At 42.6% G+C, this 23,732-nt stretch overlaps 2 protein-coding genes across 2 annotated transcripts in view; one reads left to right on the top strand and one right to left on the bottom strand.

The window, feature by feature from the left end:
• BCL2L13 (BCL2 like 13) overlaps nucleotides 1-462 on the bottom strand; it is a 42,501-nt gene extending 42,039 nt beyond the window's left edge. The window contains exon 1 of the mRNA XM_030444737.1: nucleotides 185-462. The gene's annotated coding sequence lies outside the window, so the exon portion shown is untranslated. The remainder of the gene's footprint in view (nucleotides 1-184) is intronic.
• A 1,798-nt stretch (nucleotides 463-2,260) lies between these two features.
• ATP6V1E1 (ATPase H+ transporting V1 subunit E1) lies at nucleotides 2,261-14,395 on the top strand. The gene is made up of 9 exons (XM_008504460.2): nucleotides 2,261-2,646; nucleotides 6,035-6,100; nucleotides 7,602-7,711; nucleotides 8,149-8,215; nucleotides 10,027-10,116; nucleotides 11,770-11,838; nucleotides 12,134-12,228; nucleotides 13,123-13,210; nucleotides 13,791-14,395. Exons 1-9 carry the CDS (start codon nucleotides 2,614-2,616, stop codon nucleotides 13,851-13,853), a joined length of 681 nt encoding a protein of 226 aa, XP_008502682.1. The 5' UTR covers nucleotides 2,261-2,613; the 3' UTR covers nucleotides 13,854-14,395.
• Nucleotides 14,396-23,732: the final 9,337 nt, after the last annotated feature.

Genomic DNA, 23,732 nt, shown 5'->3' with positions numbered 1-23,732 from the left:
GACACCGACCCCGCGGCGTGCGGCTGCCTCCCCCCTCCCCTTAGAGACAACGCGGCGGGGGCTGGGGGAGGAAGCGTGAGGGGAAGGGGCGGAGGGGGGGGAGAAACGTGCGGCCACCGAGCTTCCCTGGTTACACAGATAATAAATAACAATCAATAAACGAGCCGCCCACCCCCGAACTCACCTGCGGGCGCCGTGGGGCGCGGAAAGGGGGAGGGAGGAGTAGGGAGAATAGGGGAAGGGAGAGGGTCGGGGAGGAGGAGGAGGGGGCGGGCGGGCGGGCTGGGGCCCGGGCGAGGATCGGCGCCGCTTCGGGTCGTTGCGCCGGGTGGGGAGAGGGTGGGGAAGGGAGAGGGGGGGGGGTGTGGTGGGCGCGCGCGCGCGGGCGCGCCCCAGGCGGTGCGAGCTGTGCCCTAATTTGCCGCCGCCGCCGCCATGACGGAGGGGCGGGGAGGACGGCGGAGGGGCGTGACGTCACGGCAGCGCGCGCGCGCTGTATATGTGTGTGTGTGTGTGTGTGTGTGTGTGTGTGTGTGTGACGGGAGTCACGGCCCTCGCCGCGGGGCGGGGCCCGGCGGGACGTGACTTCCCGAGGGGGCGGGAAGAGGGGCGGCAGCCCGATCGCGCTTTCCGCTTCGGCTGCAACCCGGCGCCAGAGGTCAACGGCGGAGGAGGGAAGCCCCTTTCGCAGAGCCCACGCCGGCCTGAACGTGTTTCCCCCCCTCAAAGTCTCACGTGCAAAAGAAAAATACAACTTTTTTTTTCCCTTAGGCTTTTCCTCGCGTGTTTTGAGAAATATAATGATAATGGATGGCAGTTCGCTTCCGCGGTCCTAATCCAGTTCAGGTGACTACAGGTGTGGGCCGGGGTCCGAAGCAGGCTGCCGTAAGGCTTGGGGGAGTGGGTGTCTCAGAGCGCTGGAATCGGAGGAAGGAAGGCAAGACTAAATATATTCCCAGTTTCTGTAATATTATTTAGATTGTGCACGAAATAATACTAAAATGTAGCAGGAGGAGCCTTTCTTGCTCCTGAGGCTCGATGAGCTGCTGGCCTCTCCCTTGCCTCGCACCAGAGTGAGCTGCTCTCTGATGGGTGTGTGTCCCACCTTTATTGGCCCCCTGGTAATAGGGGGCCTGCCCTAACCAGACACAGGTGGACTCACACCCACTCTTTGGCAACTCGAGGCACCTGGTTTATCTTGTTTCTCTACACTAAAATGTTCTCAAGACCCAAAAGACAACCTCATTCCCTACGTTGTAACATAAATGAGATGTGAAAAGTATTGAGGTTATATACACATTTTACATTTCACAAGAAAAAAAAAAGGCACGGTAAAAATTAATGAAATATAAATATAAATATGACAAATACTGCTTTTGACACTAATTTTTAAGGACCTATTTTTTTTTTTCAGTAAATATAGCTGCAGAGTGCAAGAAGCTTTCTGCCAGCAAGAATAAGCAAATGCAATTACAGGTTATGAAGACTGTATTAAATTTTGCCACAGAGGAAATAACGGGAGCAGTAAATGGCATCCTGAAGAATCAGCATGGCATTTCAAAACGGTCCTGAACGCTTCTGCATCAGAAAATGACAAGGTAGTAATATTAATAACAGTAAGAAAAAGAAAGAAGGCAGCTTTGAATCTCCACCATGTATTCCTACAATGAAACTCTTGGTATGACAGCTGTCAATCACAAAAGTAGAACCAAAGCCGAGCGTCCCATCACAGGACTCCTCGTGAGAGCCACTTCCACCCTACAGCCTGACCTCCAGCCCCGCCCCCCCGCTGCCAGTTCAGCCTCCCCCTCCCCTCGGGCTGCTGTGTCCCGCACCCTTCTGCTTTCCTCTTCCTGCTCCATAATGTTGCTACAAAACTCAGCATCTCAGGTGCTGGTTAAAAAGCAAGTTTTATCTCTCTCTGCTAGTCCAAATCTGAAAAATGGTGAGACATGATAAATGGTATTTCACAGCTTTATATAATAGACAGCTCAAAGCGGCCTCGAGGTACCAAAGCTCCCCGTGAAGGGAAGCCTGAGGCATCGCCAGAAGAAACTTCCTCGAGGTCCATACGAACATCTTTATCTCGTTGTTTAATTTCCCTCTGCTACAAGTTGCACGTCGCGACATTTCTCGGAAGAAGCTCAGCTCTTTCTGAACCCGAACACTGTATTCCCACCCTAGCCTTATAAAAACACCGGACACGAGGGCAAGATGATATCTCCCTCCTGGACTCTGACCTCCCCCCATAACGTGACAGTCCTGCGGTAGCAAGCCGGTTCGGAAGAAACGAGCGGACGCGCCCTGGCTTCGAGGGCGACGGCCGCCGGGATGAGGGGGTCAGACGGCCCCCTCCTCCCTCACGAAGGGCCCTACTAGCAAGTGCTGCTCTGGGCCACAAGATGGCAGCCTGCCGCACGCAAGGATATCCCCCTCCCCAATGACGTCTCCCACAGCTCTGGCTTCTATTGGCTCGTAGGCGCAGGTGGGCGGGGCGGCGTGACGCAGCGGCAGCAGCTCCAGCTGTGACCCGAACCGGATTTGATTCCACTCGCGGTCGGCAACGGCCCCAACTGCTTTCTCTCGAGCCCCAGCGCCGCCGTCGCCGCAGCCATGGCGCTCAGCGATGCCGACGTCCAGAAACAGGTAAGGCTGCGGGCCCCTGCCCGAACGCCAAGCTGATGGCCCCTAAGGCGGGCAGCGGGCCGCTGCTTGGTTCTGCCGTCGCTACACTGCGCTCGGCCCAGCAGGGCCAGCGGCTGGGTCAGGCGAGAAGTTGGCAGGACAGACCCAGTGTACGAGGGGGAGACACCGAAGGGCTGGGCCGAGTCGTCGGCGGCTTCCTTGCCCTGAAGCTGTGCAAGTTGTGGGGTTGCGGTGTGCCTGAGTTGTAAGGACCGTTTCTCTGGTAAAAGGCCCGTTGGAAAAAGAGGGATAGCGGCAGTCCAACAGGCCAGCTAGGGCTGATTCACGTTTTCGTTGTGGGATAAGGTCCCCTACTATTCCACAGCAGAGGCACTCCTAAGCGATAGCAAGGGTTGGTGAAGGAAAACGATCTTTTCAGGGTATTTTTTAAGTAGAAAGGGAAGTCTCGGGAAAAGGTGATTGTGTTGCCTTCCAGGATTGATTTTTCATCCTCTAGGGAATTTTGTGGAAGCATTTTGATGATATTTTATGCCAGATTGTAATGAAACGAGTCATGAGTAGTCTTTATGGTATCTATGGTGTTTAATTGCACTTTAAGGAAGATAAATACATTGCCTTAGATAAGTACTGTCTTTTTAGATGGTGCTCTCTAAGGACTTACCATCTCTTTTTTCTTATAGCTGTAGTACATCTAATTAGATGTAACAGCATTTTGGTAGGCTTTTCAGCTCTCTCAAATGCCTTTTTCATTTTCATATTCTAAGGAGGGTAGTGCAACCTGGGCTTCTCTTGCAGTGGAAACTTACAGCACTGAAGCCTGACTGTGAACACTTCCTCCTAAGGCAGGACACTTTGTCCTTATTGACTGTAAACACCGTCCTTGTTTAAAAAAAAACTGCTTTGAACTAGGTTGAAAATGACATGCCATTTGAAGACTGCACAGATCCAGGCAGCACTGGTCTGTGGAGTTTTCTACAGGTGATGAGCACATCAGCAAAGTTCTGTTTGTCCTTTGCATCATAAGTGCTTTGTGTCTTGCTTTCTCATTCAGTAAACATAGTCTTTTGGCAGAGAAGCATCACATTGAAAGTAAAATCAGTAGACTGTCCTTCTCCAAAAGGGCAATTGTAATGTTACATTCTCTTGCCTGCAAAGTTTGGTTGTTTTTTCCCTGCCTCTTCCACAAAGACAATAAAAATGAAGCTGACATTAGGATGGTTGTGCTCAGCCACTGTGGATCTGAACTTTGAAGTTTAGTTCAGGATCTGTTGGTATACTAAACGTGTAATGCTACTAGCATTTCACTTCTGCTACTTTCCTGTCATTGTTTTACACTCCAGATGGGAGTAATCCAGTTTACTGGAAAAGAGAATGCTGCTGATGGCATGACAGTTCTGAATGGCTATAAATCTAGTATGAACTTGTCATCTGGTCCTTTTAACTACTTGCCATGGAGCTTTAATTTCACTTTGAAAATAGTATCTAATCAAGATTTTAACCCATTAATAGACTTGCTTTATTCTGTCAAAGGTGTTTATTTGATTGTTATATCTAATCTGGCTAGTCACTTCTAGGTAATGCCAATCTAGAACTTCTCATGGAAAGGGTAAATATGCAGCTGCTGATGGGAGAAACCCTTTCTTCCTTTCTACAGGAAGTACTACTATGCTAAAGTTAGTAATTTCTAATTAATCTTTTGTTTAAAAAATATGCTTTTGTCAGATTTATTGAAACTAATCCTGTTTGTAGAATTGGAGATGTCACTAGGATCTCTTCATTTCTATGAAGAGCAAAAAGGGATTTCAGTACAACAGATTTTGGAAGTAATAACACTGTCCCATTTTTCAGACATGGGGAAGTGAATGCCATATCAGCTTGCTTCCATCCTATTCTTTGCTATGCAGACATTTCTTGAACACCCTGACACCATAGGTGAACATACACTTGGAAACATTACAAGCTAGAAGTAAATGAAAAACCGCAAATTTATTTTGAGGATGTAGGTGTTAATATTCACTTCTTCCACTGCACATGCTTAAAATCTTCCACTTGTCTGTTCACTTGTTTTTTTCATGTATATGGTCATGGTGTTGGTTCTCCTCTGCATGTTGGCTCAGTTTTTATGTTGACACTTATCTCTTTAAAATATTTAATCTCAACATGAGATTATATACATGGAATCCTCTGTGTACAATTATTCAGACCAGACTGTCTGCAAAACATCCCTTGTCACTAAGTGCGAACAAATTCAGTAGGGCTTTTTGGTCCATATACTTGAAGTATATGTTCCACTCCACCCGCCCTTGGAAATAGCTGTACCTGTTCAAAGCTGCAATTTGATTGGGCATCAATGATGGAATCATTTTGGCTGGGAAAGACTTTTAAAATCATCAAGTCCAGTCATTAACCTACCACACTGCCAAGTCCAGCACTAAACGATGTCCCTAAGCACCATACCTTTACTGACTGCCCCAAGCATGAACCTAAACTTAATGTCTGGTTACAGAGAGAGGTGATATATAAGCAGAACTCTGTGTAATTGCTTTCTTTCTCTCTAAGATGTTGGATTTGTGCTTTATAGTTTTTCTGAGGTAGTTTCAAAAGCATTCTTTGGGTAGGATCTGGTAGTGCATACCAGGCTGTAAAGCAGCATGTGATGTACTTGATGTGGTCTTAATCTTAACTAGCACTACTATCTCTGTCTTCTTCCCCAGTTTCTCCAAACTAGTATGCAACTATTTTATAAAGTCCTTTTGAGCTGAACCATATACTGACATTTTTAATTTATTATGGTTTCTTTTGAGAAAGATTTCTCAAGTCTGCAAAGGAACTTTGGTTGTACAGATCTGACCAGAGTGATTAGTAGCCCTTTCCTTTTTGCTTCATGGGTCATCTCATGTGGAATGCTCAGGTTCATTCAAATGCCATCTGTGCCTGACATGGAGTAGGGACTCTGTTGTAAATGTTGTAACAAACAGACTGTGTTAATTTTAAAGGGGGAGAATTTTCATTTTTACTTTAGTATTCGGTGGGGGGGAGGGAAGGGGGAAGTTGTTCTCACTTGTGAAGAATGAAAATACTCAGCCTCACATTCATACAAACTGACTCTTGGGTTTGTTTGGAGGTTTTTTTGTACGGTTGCATATCTGGAGTGCATTCTTATAGTGATAGTGAAACAGCATTATATAGAGTTATTCAGGGGAAAAAAATAATTCTTGTAATCTGTGATGAAATGGCTGACTCTTTGACCTGTACGCTCAATTTTATTTCCTTGAAAAACATATGAATTAGTAAATAACTATGGAGGCGGCTACTGTACAAATTAGGAATATATAGATATATATTTCCTCTTCCAATAGAAAATATTCTATTTTCTCTTTTGTTACAGATCAAGCATATGATGGCTTTCATTGAACAGGAAGCCAATGAAAAGGCTGAAGAAATAGATGCAAAGGTAAAAATGGAAATTCAATGTCAGTAAGTGCAAAGAAAAACTGCATCTGACATCCTGTTTTGATTGTTGCCATCAGAGCAGTCTTAAAACACTTCTGTAAGCTATAGCTTACTTCACGTTTAGTGATTACGTAGCAAAAAAAAATGCTACCAAATACAGCTATCTTCTCAGAAATCAAAACAAATTGGGGCTACTTTTTCATCAAAGTTTTCTTAGTGGTTGCTAAATATTAATTTATTCATATGTAAGTTCACTGGTTTTTTTCTTAAGCAATCAGAAGAGCTGAATGGTAATGTGAATAGGCTGGATGAAGTGGAACACCTCTTATATACAACTTGACATCACTAAGTTCTAGGGGAGTTCTCTACATAATGATGGGTTCTGCTAAGATTTGTCATAACACGATGTTAGAAGGATGAATTTTAATTTTTGCTTGACTTCCGTAGCATGTGAGGCAAAGACATTGGTAGTAAATCAAGCAATAATGCTAGTAATCTTCATAAGCTTTCATACATGTACCAAAATTATAAAAAGTGGAAATTAAACTGGTTTAATTAGGTTGGTGATAGTTTGTAAGCAAGTTCATAACTGTATCTAAACCTGTGTAGTCACCTGCAGGCTTAATTCTAGATGTGATTTAGTAGGTGTCCTGGTGTCCTAAAGCATAAATTTAGATCGAAGGTGTAAGTTGAATTATTTGCAGAATTCTTCACTTAGGTTAAGCCATGAGACAGTTTAGTATTAATCTGATGAAAGCATATAGATGTTTAGATGCAGGATATAAGGGATGCCTTACAACCTTGACAATCTGCATGATGCCAATACTGAAATATCTTGCTGGTATTGCACTCAGCATATGCATTACTTTTAATCTTCCAGAAACATTTAGATCTGTACAAATATTTTTTTTCAATACTTAAGCAGGTATTTATGATAATCTGCAAACAGAAGTCAAGATTGGATTCTCAGGTATAAATAGGAAGATTTGCCATGAATTTTCACGTGCTGTCTCGCTAGGCTTTCTAAAAAAATAATAGCTGTATTGTCACTGCACTTGTGTAAGAATTACTTAAAGTAATGAAGTTTGTGGACACTGAGGACTGGGTAGCTTGTGTTAGGTAAAATCTCTTGGAGTCACAAAGGAGGGGCCAATTCTACAAAAACTTGAGCTTCAGCTCAGATAAAATGAGTTTTGATTAACAGTATATAATACAAAAATTTGGTAAATTTATGCTAGAGGAATAAATACTGCAAGGAAACATGTCAGTCAATTCATAAAACAAGCTGTGTATTAGTTAGTAGGGTCCTAGTTCAGCAGAATACATCCTGTACTTCCTTTGACTTGAGTATTGGTTGAAAATTTTTTATATATGGAACTATAAATTGTATTATCCTGACTTATTTATGAGTGTGCTCTGAAAGCATGGCTGTTTCATTTTGATTCTGTTTTTTTCAGCCCATGGAATCAATTTCCACTTCAGTTATTTAATTTTTACTGTAGGCAGAAGAAGAATTCAACATTGAGAAGGGTCGCCTTGTTCAGACACAGAGGCTGAAAATCATGGAATATTATGAAAAGAAAGAGAAACAAATTGAACAGCAAAAGAAAATGTAAGTTGCTTAGGTTTGATGACTAACCAGAGCTTATCCTCTCATTTTATTGCCAGTTTTATATAAAACCTTTTCCCTGGCAAATGGGCTTCGTTTAAACGTTTAGTTCTAATTATGAGTTTCTAATTTTTCTGGAGAGAAATTGTCAAAGGTGAGCTACGATAGCATAATTGTTAGTAAGTGTGGTGAGAGAATCCGTAGTATTTCTTGATACCCAATCTGTTGCTGTGGGACAAACAGTGATGCCAGGTTTAGTTTTTGTGGGTCTTTACTGAAGGACCAGGTTTAACATTGTTAACAGTTCTGCAGGTTCAGAAACAGATTCAAACCACTGAACAGTCTTCATTATTAAAGAAGAATTGTTATCTTTAAAGTATACATTTAAAATGCTGCAGTTTTGTCAAAGTATGATGGATTGATTCAACTTTATCATGCAGCCAGATGTCCAACCTGATGAATCAAGCAAGACTGAAGGTCCTCAAAGCAAGGGATGACCTTATTGCAGTGAGTATCTCTGTTGTAAAGACATAGAGGTTCTATTCTTACTGTTTGGAATTGATTTAGCAATTCTCAAAAGGAAAATATTATTTGTGATTCAGTGATGTTTGCTTCAACATGCAAAAATGGCTTTCGCAGCTGGTCTGAGAAGTCATTAAGGATTTCATCCAGATTCACTAATTTGCTTTATAGCCTGTTTTCACAGTTTATATTACCTGCTCTTTTCGGCGTACACAGTTCTCTGCCAGGAACATTGAAGACAGTGGTTGTATCTATCATTTGGACAGTAGTTTATTTCTCAAAGGAGCAGAAACTCTCTTGTGCAGCTGGTAGAAGTTTGAAGTCCTGTTTGCCTGAAGCAACATTATGAATTAAAGCTGGCATGGCTTAGTCAAGTAGGCTTAAAACACCACTAACTGAGGTTTTCTTTCTCTTTCAGCAACCCCTAGTAATTGAAAAGGTTTGCTTCTTTTTCTAGTAGGTAGCTATTCTGCTTGTTGACATACAGGGTGAGTGATAATTTATCAGAGTAGACTATGTCTACTCTTTAGTTCAGGCTTACTATGTTTATCTTACACCACGTGTAGTATATTCTCATTCTGCTCATTATGCAGCTTGCAGGTTTCCCATTATCTCTTGGCCGTCTCAGAAACAGTTTGAGTGTTTCAGATTCTGCTAGATGGTGCTGTTGAGCTGCTGGAAAAGCTGTGAGACCTGTACAAAAAATTTAAAAAGTGGATTATGTTCAAGTTTATGGTACCATGAAAAAGGAGAGTTTATTGATTCTTTAAACTTAGTTTCAAATTTGAGATTGTATTCACAGAGAAGAGGAAGGTGGGTGGGTGGCTAATGAGCTAACTCTGTTGTGATAGTCTCTGCTGGGTAATCTTTTCCTCATTTATCAGCTGACTCAGCCTCATGCTTCTGAGTAATGCATAACAGTGTTCCCCATCTTAAACCATTTAAAGTCACATGCTGCTAGCTCTCTGTTCATTTACCAGATCTTTGGCCTCTTTCATGAACCAGAGATATGAGCAGTTCCAGAAATGCTGTGTTACTCTAGAGTGGACAGTTTAACTAGGTTTGACCATGATATTAAATCATGATCATCTTATATCCTGGTACCAATTGAGTTAATGTTTATTATTCTTCTAAACAGCATGAGGCAGGACAGTAAGAAACGTTTATACCAAATCAGACAATTTATTTATCTGAAGTAATGATAATAGTTCCATTCTAGAAGCTGTGCTTAAGTTGAGTCAAATTTCTTAAAAATTCAACCTCATCTGATGCAAATTTGCAGAATAAAGATAATAAAAATCGGCCACTTCAATTGAAAAATAGGATCTCACTTTTAAATTTTTACTTGCATTTACTTATAATTAAAAATTAGCTATTATGAATATTGTTTGATTAAAAAGCTACATTAGATTTCTTTGCTCAACCAGAAAGCTGAAAAAATGTTATTTGGACAATTTGATTAGTTTACAATAGGTAATTATTTACTACACATTTAATTTGTCAAAATTGATATTATAAATGCTATCCTTTTACTACTAAGGTCTCCCTTTTGTATGAAAAAAGAATTATTGTCAAGTTATAATCAGTTCAGATTAGGGCAGAGAGAAGGAAACTGTTTGGAAAGGATATTTTGCCATGCACAGAGAATAAGGTCTAGCTTGGATGAGCACCAGCTGGAGTGTACATTTACGTGTTGGCAGGGTGTGATAGTTATAATAGGAGTACAGAAAGTTGGTAGGCATGGAACCAAATGCCACACAGATGGGCTTCACTGATCTGATTTGTTCTGAATGCAGGATTTGCTGAGTGAGGCCAAGCAGAGGCTTGCCAAGGTGGTGAAGGATTCTCCCAGGTACCAGACACTGCTGGATGGACTAGTTCTACAGGTAAATATTTGAATTCTAAAAAATAGATGATCATGGCCCTATTTTCCTAGGTGTCTTTCTTCAACCATAAACCACCAAAGGTTACAGCTGTATTAGAGTCTAGATCTTGCTGGGTGATCTTTGAGTTTTAAACATCACATCTTCTGTATATTTTAATCTTGAATTCTGAACAGATAAGGCTGCAGCTTATTTTAGGGTTTAAAACCTAGTATACCAAGTAGCAGTTCTATAATAAGAATACTTGCAGATGGATGCACATACACTGTAACACACATATCTAGGATGCATGCTTTAAGCTTCTGCAGTAATTAGCTGGACCAAATTCACCTTTGACAAAAGATGTTTCTCCAAACTGAGAAGTCATTAGTTTCCTGCTTTTAAAATCTTTTCTTCATTTGAGATTTAAAAGTCGTGACTTTGACACATTTAATGTAGTGTGATGTGCATCTGTGACGGACATAGAAAGCAGAAATCAAAGCTTCGCTTACTTATAATACCACCTTCTTGCCCCAGAAATTAACTGCTAAAAATCCAGTAAAGCACTGGCCAGGGTCAGTTGTGTGACCACTGGTGCCATCTTCTGGTGTGAATTGGTCCTCTTGCTCAGAGAAGCCAGCCACAAGCTCTCCTGTCCACGGTCTGATGCTGGAGTTTTCTTAACAGTTTTTCCTACCAGATGGTGCTTCCAACTCAGTGTTGCTTCTTTGTCACACTTAGGTTTGGTATTGCCATACGTCAAACAAACCTATCTCATTCCTGCAACTAGCCACATCTGTCTTGGCTTATTAGATTTCATAGAATCATGGAATCTTTTTGGTTGGAAAAGACCTTTTAAGATCATCAGGTCCAACTGTTGATCTAGCACACTGCCAGTTCCACCACTGCAGCATGTCCCTAACTGTAACATCTACCCACCTTTTAAGTATTTCCAGGGATAATGACTCAGCCACTTCCCTGGGCACTCTGTTCAAATGCTTGACAACCCTTTAATTGAAGTTTTTCCTAATATCCAATTTGAAACTCCCTTGGCACAACATGAGGCTGTTTCCTCTTGTTCTATCACCTGTTGCTTGGGAGAGGAGACTGACAACCAGTTTGATCCAGTGAGAGGTCAGTCAGTATGCATCATTACGCATGGCTAGACTAGGTGTTTGTTGTAGGTCCCTTTCAACTGGAGCTAAACCTCTTCTGTTCTATTCTATTCTATTCTATTCTAATACAATACTACAAGAACTACAAGGCTGGACTTATTAAAACAGGCACCTAAAGCCACTCTGTGTCTTCAGGAGCTACATGGGAGAACATCAGCTTGGCAGCATGCTCAGTCTACTTAGATAGCAATAATCATTACCTATCCATGTATATTGTCTGGGCAATTGAGTTTTCTGATACATACATTTTGTTGCACTTACATTCCCAACTTGAAGCTTACAAAGTGATATACAATCCACAGTTGTGGGCTCTTTCACAGATATTGGTGCTGTCTTGACAGAATGTCTGTATCAGGTGAACTTGAAAGCAAATAGTAAAATAGGGCTTATAATATCGAACATTGGTTTTTTAGATTGATCAAATGCTTTCCTTACTTGGTTAAATAATTTCAAGACAATTAAAATGCTTATTCTCTGATACTGTAATGGTTATCTTCTGCAGGGATTGTACCAGCTGCTTGAGCCCAAAATAGTTGTTCGATGCAGGAAACAGGATCTCTCCATGGTTAAGGTAAGACATGTAGAACAATATGACAGCATCCTCCTTGTGAAGTCTGGGACCTGACTGTCAAACATTTCCTGCCCAGGTCCCATCTGTGTGAAGTGAAAACAAGCTTTTCTTGTATTAAGAATAATAATTGTTTTGGCTCAAAAGCCATACTGGAGTACATTTGCTTAATTAAAAAAGAAAGGGGGGGTAAGGGCTTCAATCCCTTTGTTTTATAACTACAAATGAATGAGTGACCAAACCCAAGCTTTGCACTAGCATTTGTCAATGCTCATTAGAGGTTTCTCTTCTATCCTAGACTGCTGTACAGAAGAGCATTCCCAACTACAAAAACGCCATTAAAAGGGATGTGGATGTTCAAATTGACAAAGACAACTTCCTGCCAGAGGACATGTAAGGAAAATGGGAGTCGTACCCACAAAGCATTAACTTAAAGCAACTTTCCAATCCATAGCTCCTAAAAGAACAGTCTCAGACAATTCTGTATGAAATATACCCACAGTATGTCTGCTGTTGTTCTAGTGGAATTTGACACTATTTTTGTATTAATCAAGCACAGACCCTGCAGTGTCCTCCATTAAAGTACTGTCTGAATCAAAAATGTCAGTAAAAGTTCTCTGGCAACCTCCAGCATGATACTGAAGCATAGAATGACTGTATGTAGAAAGTCTTGGTCTTTTAAGCAGAGATGATTTGGGTGTAGCCATGCTTTCTCTCAGGATAAAGCAAATTGAGTCATAAGGTGTTACAGGATAAGTACTTGATGGGGTATCCATGATGGGGTGATTTACGTTTCTAAGGCTCTCTTTCCATATAGACTATGATAAAGAGCATGGCACAAAGCTGTATATTCTGATAGTCAGACATTGTCATGTTTGGCACAGCAAACAACATTTTTAACACTTTTCCTCACTTCCTGAAATCTGAAAGCTGTCTATTAATAATAAAATACAGAGTCTGAAGCTCTTTTGAAGCATCAGATTTCATAGCTCCACTTGCTTTTATATCATGCTAATGATCTAATACATAACCTTGTATGTAGCTGTGGTCTCTAGTAATTCCAAAAATGCTTTGCACTGCTGCTCTAGAACTTGATCACTCTTGGTTGATGCCTATTAAATTATCATAAATAAAAGATAGTGTGTTTTTTTTAAATTAAAGTCTTACCTATGTGTCTGACTTGACTAGAAGTCAAGCTAATTTGGAATAATATCTTTGCCACATTCTGGCTTGGAGATGTACCATGAATTTAATGGGTTTTTTGGGTTTATTTTTCCCCCTTTCTAGTGCCGGTGGTGTTGAAATCTATAACAGTGATGGTAAGATTAAGGTTTCCAATACCCTGGAAAGTCGGCTGGATCTTGTAGCCCAGCAGGTGAGTTTCTCTAAAAACCAAGGTGAACAAGAGAGAATTAACTAGTTTTGTCTGGTAATTAAATTCCTGTGTTTCCAATGTGTTAACAGTCACAATAGTGTGTGGGATCAGATTTCAATGTGGATGGCAAGTAAGAAGTTACATTGTAATGGAAAGAAGGAAATTGCCTGCTGTTTGTGCTTCCTGCAACAAACATGGCTTTTCCCAGGATGATGCCTTTTGAATTAAGCATGGGCTTAAAACTCTAGCAATTATGATACTGAAATATTTGTTATGACTGCACTGAAGTCAAGATGTTGAAATTCTGAGGCCAACTTGAATTGCAGAAGCTATCATGAGTACTGGAAACTGTGGCTTATTGTACAGTAGTGGAAAAAAGCTAGCTCTGGCATCTCTGATGCTGCAATATTGGCAAGTTTATAGGAGTAGCAGGCAAAGTGTCATCAGATAAGGGCTGCAGAAAACTCAAATGACTTATTAATTTCAAAGCCTAGCCTAGTTATTACACAGTGCCTACAATGAAGAATGTACAGTAATTTTATTGCCCATTGCATGTAACTGATGCATTCTTTCTTGACAGATGATGCCAGAAATCAGAGTGGCTCTCTTTGGTGCTAATGCCAACAGGAAGTTTTTGGACTAAACCTCTATGAGAGAAGGTGGGATCTGTTCCACTGCCATACTGAAAAGGGATGCAAAAGCATCTGCTAATTTAAAATGTTGAAATATAACATTACCATGTCACCCAGTATCTGTTTTTCAATTGAATAATTTTGCATACCTGCTGTGCTTAGTCTCTCTACTTGTGATTAGAATGTATTGCTTAAAGGATGTGAAAGCACACATACTCATCCAGAAGTGACACTAGAAAATGGACCCATTTGGGTTCCTGGCTTTCTCTGCACTGTTGTGTTTCTGTAAGGACCAGAGGTCCTTCTAGGGTCACTCTCTTTGCTTTGGCCACATCTCTCTCAAGTTGTCTAATCTGTAAAGTAAATTACTATGCTACCAATGGGAAATCCCATTTGGCTAAGGTTTGATGTTATAGAGAGCATGCATTCCTTTCTAAGGTTAGTAGCTTAATTCATGTTACTTGGTCAGGCATTTTTCTGTTCTGTATATGTGATTTAAAAAGCCTGAGCCTGTAAAACTTTATTTATGAAAATAAAAATGTATGTGTGTGAAGTTCTTTGTAGCTTTCTTCTGGAGTATTGGCAACAGCCTTTGAGGAGTAGGCCTGTGTATACAAGTGGGGTTTCTACTTGAGGGCTGTGTGAAATAACTGTTCTGTGAAGCTAGAGTTGGAATGCATGGAGTCCTGTCATGCTATTTGCTTGAGTAATGTTGGATTGTAGGCAAGCTCTCTGAATAGAGATCACTCAAAGAACTCAAAGATGAGTTTCATTCTTCCTTAAAAATGGATCAGTAGTTGTGCTATTTAGTCCCTCAATCTTGTTTCACAAGAGAGAATTAGAATAACATGGCTGTGCTATTTAGATACTAATTAGCACAACCAGTTTCCAGTTACAGGTTTATTGCTTCTGTTCAGGAGACCCAATCCCTACTCCTTTAGTTACTGTTTCAGGACTTGAGGAACAACAACTGACTCTGTTGCAACTAATCTCTCTATTGTTAGAGTAGCTATCAAGTTAAATAAATCGCATAACTACTCATTAATTACCTAATCTGTTAAATTTTACTAACACTTACTTCTTTGCTTCTGCTGTGATGACTAATATTATCTCCACATTCTGTGGTATGGAACAGAAAATTTCTTGAGCTGGCTTTCCGCACTACTGGCATCTACCCAACTCTAGCTATTGTTTAATTCTGAGACTTGTTCATGGAAATAAGAAAATTATTAATTACTGCTTTAATATGATTTGAAATTGTCTTCTCTAACCATTGCAGTGAATGGTAGGAATTTTGCACTGTGCCACGAAGAATCCTTGCCAAGCTGCAGCAACACTGCCTTATGCAGTTTTTTTAACCTGGGTCCCTTTTGTCTCAAGCTGAGGTGCATGCCCTCATGTAGTCTCTCAATGCTAGATAAGCCTGCCTAATTTCTCAAAAATGGAGATTGACTACTAAGAAAGTCCTGAACCCAAACTTTAAAAATCTGTTTCTGGAAGAAATGCTTTTGATTTTCTCTAACAAAATAAGATTCTTCAGCAAGGTTGAGTTGTTTGTTTTTTTAATTTTGTTTTACGGCTCATTGCTGTTGCATTTCGGTACCAGTTCTTGTTTTCCCCATAGATAACTATGACATTGGTTCTTTTAGTGCTTTGCTTTTTGATACCTGGATCTGTGGTGGGTCAGTAAGTTTGTCTGGACTAAAGCCCTACTCTTGCTAGATTTTGGATAGCTGTTAAAGGTTTCATATTTGCAACTATCAGTGATCAAGCTTTCCGACTAAGCATTGGGCTCTGTTCTTTTAACACACCTGTGGTAACAGAAAAGCCTTTGCATGACCATGTCTAACTGTTGTTTCTTAGTTCAAATAGTACTTCTTGGAACAGGTTTGTTTTGGTCCTTTCTGAAACTTTTCTGGTTTCATCCAGCTCATCAATAGGATATCTGCTAGTGCTTTGAAAATGCATCTAGACTTATTTGGGTCCTTATTTTCTCTGCAGCAAAAACTAGGAATAGAAAGTCTTAAGTATTGAAATAAAAGTATTAATTAGTGAGACAAGAGAAGGTAACTAGTCTTTGGTAGATGATGTAGACTATGGATGTTTGCTCCAATGCTCATTGAAAAGACTTGAGACAGACTATAAGACTGTCTCTAAAGGAAGTGAACAGTCTGGATTTGGCCATCATTGTTTGAAAATGTAGTTTTTATGTTGTTGTAGTGCTACTGTTGGAAAACTGATACAGGGAATGGTATAATGCCAGTAGATAAAAGCTGAATGAGCTAGAGATTGGGACACTGAAGATCCAGATGGCTCTCTCTGTTGTGCATCTTTCCACAGTTATGGGCTTTAAGTTCAGACTTTCTCTGAAACCAGTAACATAAACATGCTTACTGTGACAAAAAGGGATTCTTTGCACAATCTGTTGGTCTGCTTCTTTCATGAAGCTAGCAAGGCCTTCACAAATCCAGATCTTGTATATTTTTGAAAAGCAAAATGATAACTAGTTAAGTGTCTGACTGTAGCTCATAGAGGAAGATATTTGAGTTGCTATTTACTTTCCTCTGTTTTGTATCTTCATGTAAGGAATAACTGTCATACTTGCATACAAAAATTAGTGGCCTTGATGTGTTTAATATTAGTCAATCATGAGGGCAGCAGTGATTCAAAGCAGGTCCTTAAGAAATGGTCTGAGCCTTACGTGTATCACCTCTGAGGTCAGAGACTAATGGTTTTGTACCCCCTACACCCTCCCCTCCTCTAGGTAACTGAAGCACTTGTGCTTACTCAGTGTATTAGCTTGAATTGCAGGCACTCAGCTTGAGCCATGTCAGCTGTGACAAGTACTCCTCCTGTACCAGCAGTTCCCTGCAAGTGTATTACAAGGAGGCACTGATTAATTTTAGTTTTGGGACAGCCACATGAGAGAATTTAATTACAAAAAATGGCATCTGCATTACCAGGAACATCCTTGTTGTTCATGCCAGGTAATAAGAGCTGTTACCAAATTTTATTACCTTAGAGATGCAGAGAAAAATCCCGTCCAGGTTTACCTGCTACAGTTAGCAGCCTTGCTGCATCTGCATTCAAGCTTCTCTTCAGTATTTGGACACAGGTTTTTACAAGTAATATGTGAAATAAAAGCATAATTTCTGGCGGATTTCAGGGTTCGTACTGGAGTGTTGTTGCAGCACTGTTTTATTATTTGAATTGCATTCCTGGCTTAAGCAAATGAAGTAGGATTCACAATTTCTTTCCTTACTCATTTACCTGATGACCTAGGTCAAATCAATGAAATTACTAATCTTTATTTATCTTTGTATAAGCATGCAAAATATTCCAATTGGATATAGTAAACAAGCCCTAAGCCAGATCAGCACATTAGGAAACTGGACAAATGTGGGGAACAAAGGAGGCATTAAATCACAGTTCAGGTAAAAGAATTAAGTTGTGCTGGGAGAGGCAAGCACTACAGACTAATAGAGAGTGCAGAGTTGGTTCTGCATAGTGCTGGAAAAGGAATTAGGGAAATAGGTAATGTTGCACTTCTTCTGCACAGTCGGCTAAGAGCAGGTTTGACACTGTGATCAGCAGAGGATGTAAAATGTTACCCCACATCTGAGTCACAACCTCTTTTTTAGTACTTAGTTTTCACACTGAGAGGTATTAACATTAATCAGAGAGACACATGCTGTATGAATGATCCCTGGAGGTGCACACAAGTGGCAAGGTGAGAGAAAGGGTAGAAGAAAACAACTAGAAGGTACTGGAGAACTGAGGCCTTAATATCTTTATTAGGTTAGTAACAGTTGATAGAGCTATAACTTCTGAAAGGAACCTCTGAGGTGGCTGTCAGGAGGTGAGTGCAACCCATCAGAAAAACTGTTAGTGACAGGGCAAGCTTGCTGCAGGGAGGCTGTTTAAGTGCCCAGCTCCCTGCTGAGGGCCAGTCTTACAGGAAAGCATGGCCATGTTTTCCATAACAAGCTTTTGTGTGAAAGCTAGCAGTGAGAATCCAGCTTTTGTTTGCATCCTGCCCTGGAAGCCTGGATACAGACATGGGTGTTTGCTGTCCAGAGAGATCACAGGTCCCAGTGTGCAGCCAGAGGCAAGGTGACAGAAGCAGGGTGCATTGCTTATTATGTACCCCTGTCCTGCTGGTGTGTTAGTAAGCAGTGGGAAATAAGTAATAGAAGAATCAGCAATGCTCTTAGAAAAGAGCGTTAGGTAATAGCTCACTCAGACCAATAGTGTGCACAGTAATGAGAGAAGAGTTATCTCTACAGCCCTGCAATCCATGCTTAGAATATTCAGGGAGATTAAGAGAAAATTGCCCGTTTATTTAATTCCAATGAAACTGCATTAAATGAGGAGCTAAAGAATTTGGAAGTAAATGAACTAACCCAGAGGAAAATTCAAAGTGAAAAATTTTCCTTGGTTAAGTGAACTCTGAGCTGATATTCTGAGGAGCGAAGACTTGAGACTGCAGGAAAGCAACTTGGCAAAAGGTGTTTAGCCCTGAGCAAGAGCCCAGACAGACTGCAGCATAGTTTGGCTATGTTTGCTGCTTGACACAGGCAGCTCAGAGAGGCAGGTGGGGGCCTCCATCCTGCATCTCAAACATGTTTACAGGGAACAGGCCATGACAAGAAGACTCTTCCAGGGCTGGGAAGTTCCTGCTGCTCTCAGCCAAGGTGGAGTTGGCTGGGAAACCCCAAATATGTCTTCCTAGACATTTCTTTCAGAGCATCCCATACTGTTTCTTTGACTTTGCTTTAGAGAAAGCAAGAAAAACATCTGTATAGGAGCATTCTCAGGTTAAGAATCATACTGACAATGTGCCAAAAAAAGTAATTTCCCAGCACTTTTTACATTATGAAAATCAAAAGCTGAGGAAATTGGGGGCTAAGTAGTTCAATGCTGATGTGTCATGAGAGGCTGTGTAATGATACTGTTGTGCTTGGTCTCTCTCAGCCTTTTTGAAGGTCCTTTTCCATCCTGCATCCGAGAGTGTTTGCATGAGGTCAGCTCCTTTTTCCAGACAGCCCCTGGCTCACATATCCCCTGCCAAAACACCAAGTGACTATACATACCCAGCCTAGCACCAACTGCAGCCCCTGGGGCTGTTCAGGATCTTGGATTTCATCCTACCATCTGCCAGTGGCAGAGTCATCCTTGTTTCACATGAAGCTGTTCAAAGTCTTTTAACAGAGGGTTTGGAAGATCGTTAGTTTCTTAGCAGCTTTGCCTTTACAGCATGAAGCTCAAAGGTCTGAGACTTGCTGCCTCTTAAACCAGCTGCAAGGCATGCATGAAGTTTACAGTTTCTCTTTCCTGCTTTCTCCTGACTGCCCTGTCTCTGTGGTTGACTTCTCTTTGCAGAGCAGCAGCAGCTATTTCAGCCTTTCCAGGCAAACAAAGCCATGAGAAGTCTGAGTTGATAGCAGGGGCTCCCACAACATCTGCAAAGGTCTCTCAGCTACCCTGTGAATACCAGTTGGGGTGGGAGAAATCCTTGTGCAACAATGGTCCCTAGGAGAAGAAATGCTGGTAGAACAACAAGGTCTTCCAAGCCTGCAGCATTACTGGACTTCAGGAACAGGCACATGAGAATTGTTAACACTGAGGGCACCCATGTCCTGTTTGTAGCAGCAAAACCTATGTTCTGACATGGTGTGTCCAGGGAAACCATTCTTGACCAAGAGCATGAGCACTATGTCATTCATGCTCTAAAAACTTTGCAGTTTGAAATTTTCATACCAGTAAAAGAGTCACTACTGGTGCAATACAGGTTAAAGGTGCTAAGCTGTTAAAACCAGTTAAAAATGTTGTTACTCCAGCTATGTCAATGCTGCTCTGCAGCAGCCCATTCCTCAGCCTCGTAGGCATTCTGTCAGCAGGCACTAAGTGTTTGCTCTCATCCAGCCTAGGACATTTGCCTTTCAGTTCCACAAAGTGACCTCTTGTGAAGTCATCTGGAGTTGTAGAGTAAATCGGAGCAACCATCTGGCTTTTTTTCTGTTCCTTATTTAATATATTGCTACCATATCTCCCTGCATCTGATTGGTTTTATTGCTCTGTACTAATAATTCCTGTTTCATCTGGCACCTTTCTTTTTTCATTAAACACCAGCTACGTGTGACTGGATCACTGGCTGCGTGTGCCAGTGGGGTGCATGGGCTGGAGATGGCTTTCAACCTTGCGGGCTGGTGTCCATCTCCTGGTTGTCCCCGTGGGGACAGACTGGCCACTGCCCGGAGCACCCTGGGCACCCCTATTGCCCCCAGCTGTTGGGAAAGTAGGGGGAACACATTTGTGCCTGGTAGCAATGATGGCTCTGCTGTACCCACTACTGCTTTGCTTTCATCTAAAGAGGCACTCACCTCTATGTGTCCCCACTGGCCACTACTGCTGTAGGTTGACAGCTATCCAGCACATGCTGCAGGCAGGAGGACAGTGGTTTTCCAACCCTTTGGCTGGTGAGTGGGTTCTTCCTCATGGCAGAAGGCAGCACTACTGCATTGTTCACTTGGCACATAGCCTTTCTCTGAAATACAGGCAGAAAAAAAAGTGAAGCCCATGACTTTTCTTCAAGAAAAGCTGAGCAACAGGCTGTTCAACTTACAAATTAAACATTGGTTCAGACAGAGATGATGCCTGATGCAGTAGGAAGATGGGGAAAGTGCGTGTTCCCCCCCACCTCCATGCAACCCCAGATGGGAATGCCCCATCTGCAGCACCCAGCAGAGGGGTTGCACTCACTTTGTGCTCTAAGTCCCCATAAGCCCCAGGTCCTCTCATGCTGTAATGGTGGGGGAAAGGAGGACAGAGGCAAATCCTTGGATCTGAGTAAAGCACGCCTGCTTTACTTCTGTAAGGTGGTCTCCATGCTGCTGAGTGAGGAGCTGGCCTTCGAACAGTCATAGAATCACAGAATGGTTTGGATTGGAAGGGATCATAAAGAGCATCTCCACTACCACCACCAGCATAGGCAGAGACACCTCCCACTAGATCATATTGCTCAAAAAAGGTGGTGGCATCTACCTTGGCTTTGATTTTACCTTTGGCTGGTGAATTAGTCCATCAGGCTCCAAATTTTTTTGACTGTATGCTCCTAGCTATAAAAATATATTGGAGGGAATACGACCCCCTATATATATATATATATTTACTTATAAATTGTATACATGTATTACTGTACTATATGTACATTATAAAATGAAAAAAACAGAAATTTTAAAAAGATTAATATTATTTTATTTTTTAATGGCACAAACAATATTTTCTTCTTGCAGTCCAATGGTGTTTTCTTCTGTGTGCACTTAAAAGAAGCATTGCATTGCCCTTGTTCCTTGGTCGGTGCATCACTGGGTCTCAGGGCTTCCCCAGAGGCTGAGACTGGGAAACCCCCACAGGACTACAAGGAGATGAGGATCTCAGAAATTTTCAGGGGTTGAAGGTGGATGTCCAAGGGGGATTTCCCCATTACTTCAAGGAGCTGTAATGTAATGCCTCCTCAGTTCCTCTCAGATGCTCAGGGTGGGAGGTACAAGGGTGCCCTTGAGCCCCACCAACCCCAAGGAGCCTCAAACCCCAAAGGCAAGGAAGGATGGGAAAACTGCAAGGCACCCCCAGCTCCCTCCCACTGCTGGATGCTGGTAGTGTGAGCAAAGGGTGTTTTTCCTCGCTGGCATGGCCCAGGCTACAGGGAGTGCCAAAGACAGGGGGTTTGGAAAGCAAACAAAGGAAGGGGAGGAAATATATTGGAGAGAAGATAGAGAGCATAAGTTATAAGTCTGCTGGGAGGCGCAGGGGTGGGTGTGCGCACGCGTGAATGCAGGATGCAGTGAGCAGCAACTTTGATCTTCCAGGACATCTGGCATGTGGGCATCAACTATACATCTGCCTATAGGGCAGGCCCAGAGACATGCGTGACTGAGAGAGGGAGATGAAAACTTGAAGTGAGATGATAACTTTTTCCCATGCTCCACGCACACTTTCCCTCAAAGCAGGCAGACTGCATCACTCCCTCAGAAAAGGCAGGCACTGGCTGGTGGAGCCAACTGGAGTCCAGTCATGACTCCCCACTGTTCCCACACCTGCCAGCGCCCTGTGGCAAGCACCATGGTGCCCAGTCTTGGCCTCCTGAACCACTTCGAGCAACCTGGGAGCTGCAGCCATGGCATGAAGGGGCTTCTTGGCTGAAGGGAGATAGCTGAAACAGCCCGGGGACAGGAGAGCAACTTCTGGTGCACATGCCCTGGGTTTAATGTCAGTGAAGCCTCAAAATGGGCACTCTGACCCCAGATGGCATGATGTTAGCTGTGTCATGGGACTTTGGGCAGGGTGGTAAGGAGGGGCCATGTTTGGTGTTTTGGTGATGGTTGACCCTAAATGCCAGCAGGACTAGAGCCAGCACCCAGGGTAAACAAACTCCCTAGCACAACAGCCTGAGTGTGCAGATCCTGGCCCTGTTCTATAGCAGTGGTGTTCACTGCATGGTAGGACCTCAAAGACAGTGAGACCCTGTGCTGCTGACTCAAGCACTTTGAAAAAAAAAACCAAGTTTTTTGTTTACAAGGGAAAAAAGGTTGTTTTCCCTTGCTGTATCAGCAGGGAGGGCATTCAAGCTCTTCTTTACAGGGAACAGTTTTGATGAAAGATGACTGTCAAGTAACACCACCTGCAGCTTGGCAGAGAAACCAGCCCTGCTCAGACTCGTGCCAGGATCGCAAGCTCTGGCAATAAACAGTGGCTCTATCTTCCTCCTCCTAGTTAAAGGAACTGCCTCCCCCTCCTGTACAGCAATTTCAGTTGAAGATGTAAATGGTTGTCCCTTCTCCTGCCTGAACTCAAACGATCCTCATCACAGAAGGAAGTGAGCTACACATTTCTCCACTTCGTGGTCTGCTGTCCCTGGAAGTCAGCATGCTGCTCCTTTCTTTTTAAAAAAACAACCTATCCTGGTATCCATGCAAGTGGTTGGGTTGAAATGGATGGTCTGTGTGTTGCAAGGTGTTACATTAAGGCCCAGGTGAAATACTGTAGTCCTCCCTTCTGACCCTCAAAACCTAGGGGTTCTCCAAGGGCTTGACCAAGGTGGGTTTGTGACAGAATAACTTCCCAAGGGAATCTGGATGCAGCAGGGAAGTGGGGTGGGATGTGTTTCCCTAGGGAAGGGGAGATCAGAGGGAAGGGAGAGGAGGCAGGCAGGTGGCCAAGGGAAGCAGGGTAGACTGGTATGCACTCGGCTGCATTTCCTCAGGGGAGATTCGTTTCATATGCAGGTATGTCTTCAAAGGGGACACCCGGGTACAGGGAAACAGTGCTCCTGTGATGAATTGCCCCCTTGGGAATTTGAGTGGAAAGGCAGATGCTTATGGGAGTTGTTTCCCAGGGGATGGTTCTAGTGTGCCGCTTATTTTCCTAACAAAAAGTAATGGTGCAAGATATTAAAAAAGCCTCTGCAGTCTGGAAATGTGAGGCGACCATTAACAGCCAGGGCTTTGGAGGTGGTAAATCTGCTGGCATCTCCCATCCTGTCCAAGTTCCTGCTTTAAGTACTGTCCTGATGCAGTCAGCTGCTCTCCAAGGCTGGCCCCATGCACAAAGCCCCCATAAAGACATCTTTCTCCATCTTGCTGACACAGCAAATTGTAATCCAGCATCTGTCTCGAGAAAGAAAATTAAACTTTCAAATCTCTCTGGCAGGAGCATATTGTGTGGCACACACTGTGGTTTCCCCTCACTGAATTGCCCCATCAAGAAGTTTGAACAGCCGAGTGACCAGCAAGGCATCCCCCCTGCCTCTAGAGCAAACCCAAGGAGCAAAGGGGTGTCCTTCTGCACGTTGGACTAGCACAACCTCTCGGCTGGCCAAAGGCAGCTCT

The sequence above is a fragment of the Calypte anna genome, chromosome 1, assembly GCF_003957555.1.
Source record: "Calypte anna isolate BGI_N300 chromosome 1, bCalAnn1_v1.p, whole genome shotgun sequence".
NCBI lineage: Eukaryota > Metazoa > Chordata > Aves > Apodiformes > Trochilidae > Calypte > Calypte anna.
The sequence above is the reverse complement of the archived record's forward strand: the minus strand, read 5'-3'. Positions and strand labels throughout refer to the sequence as shown.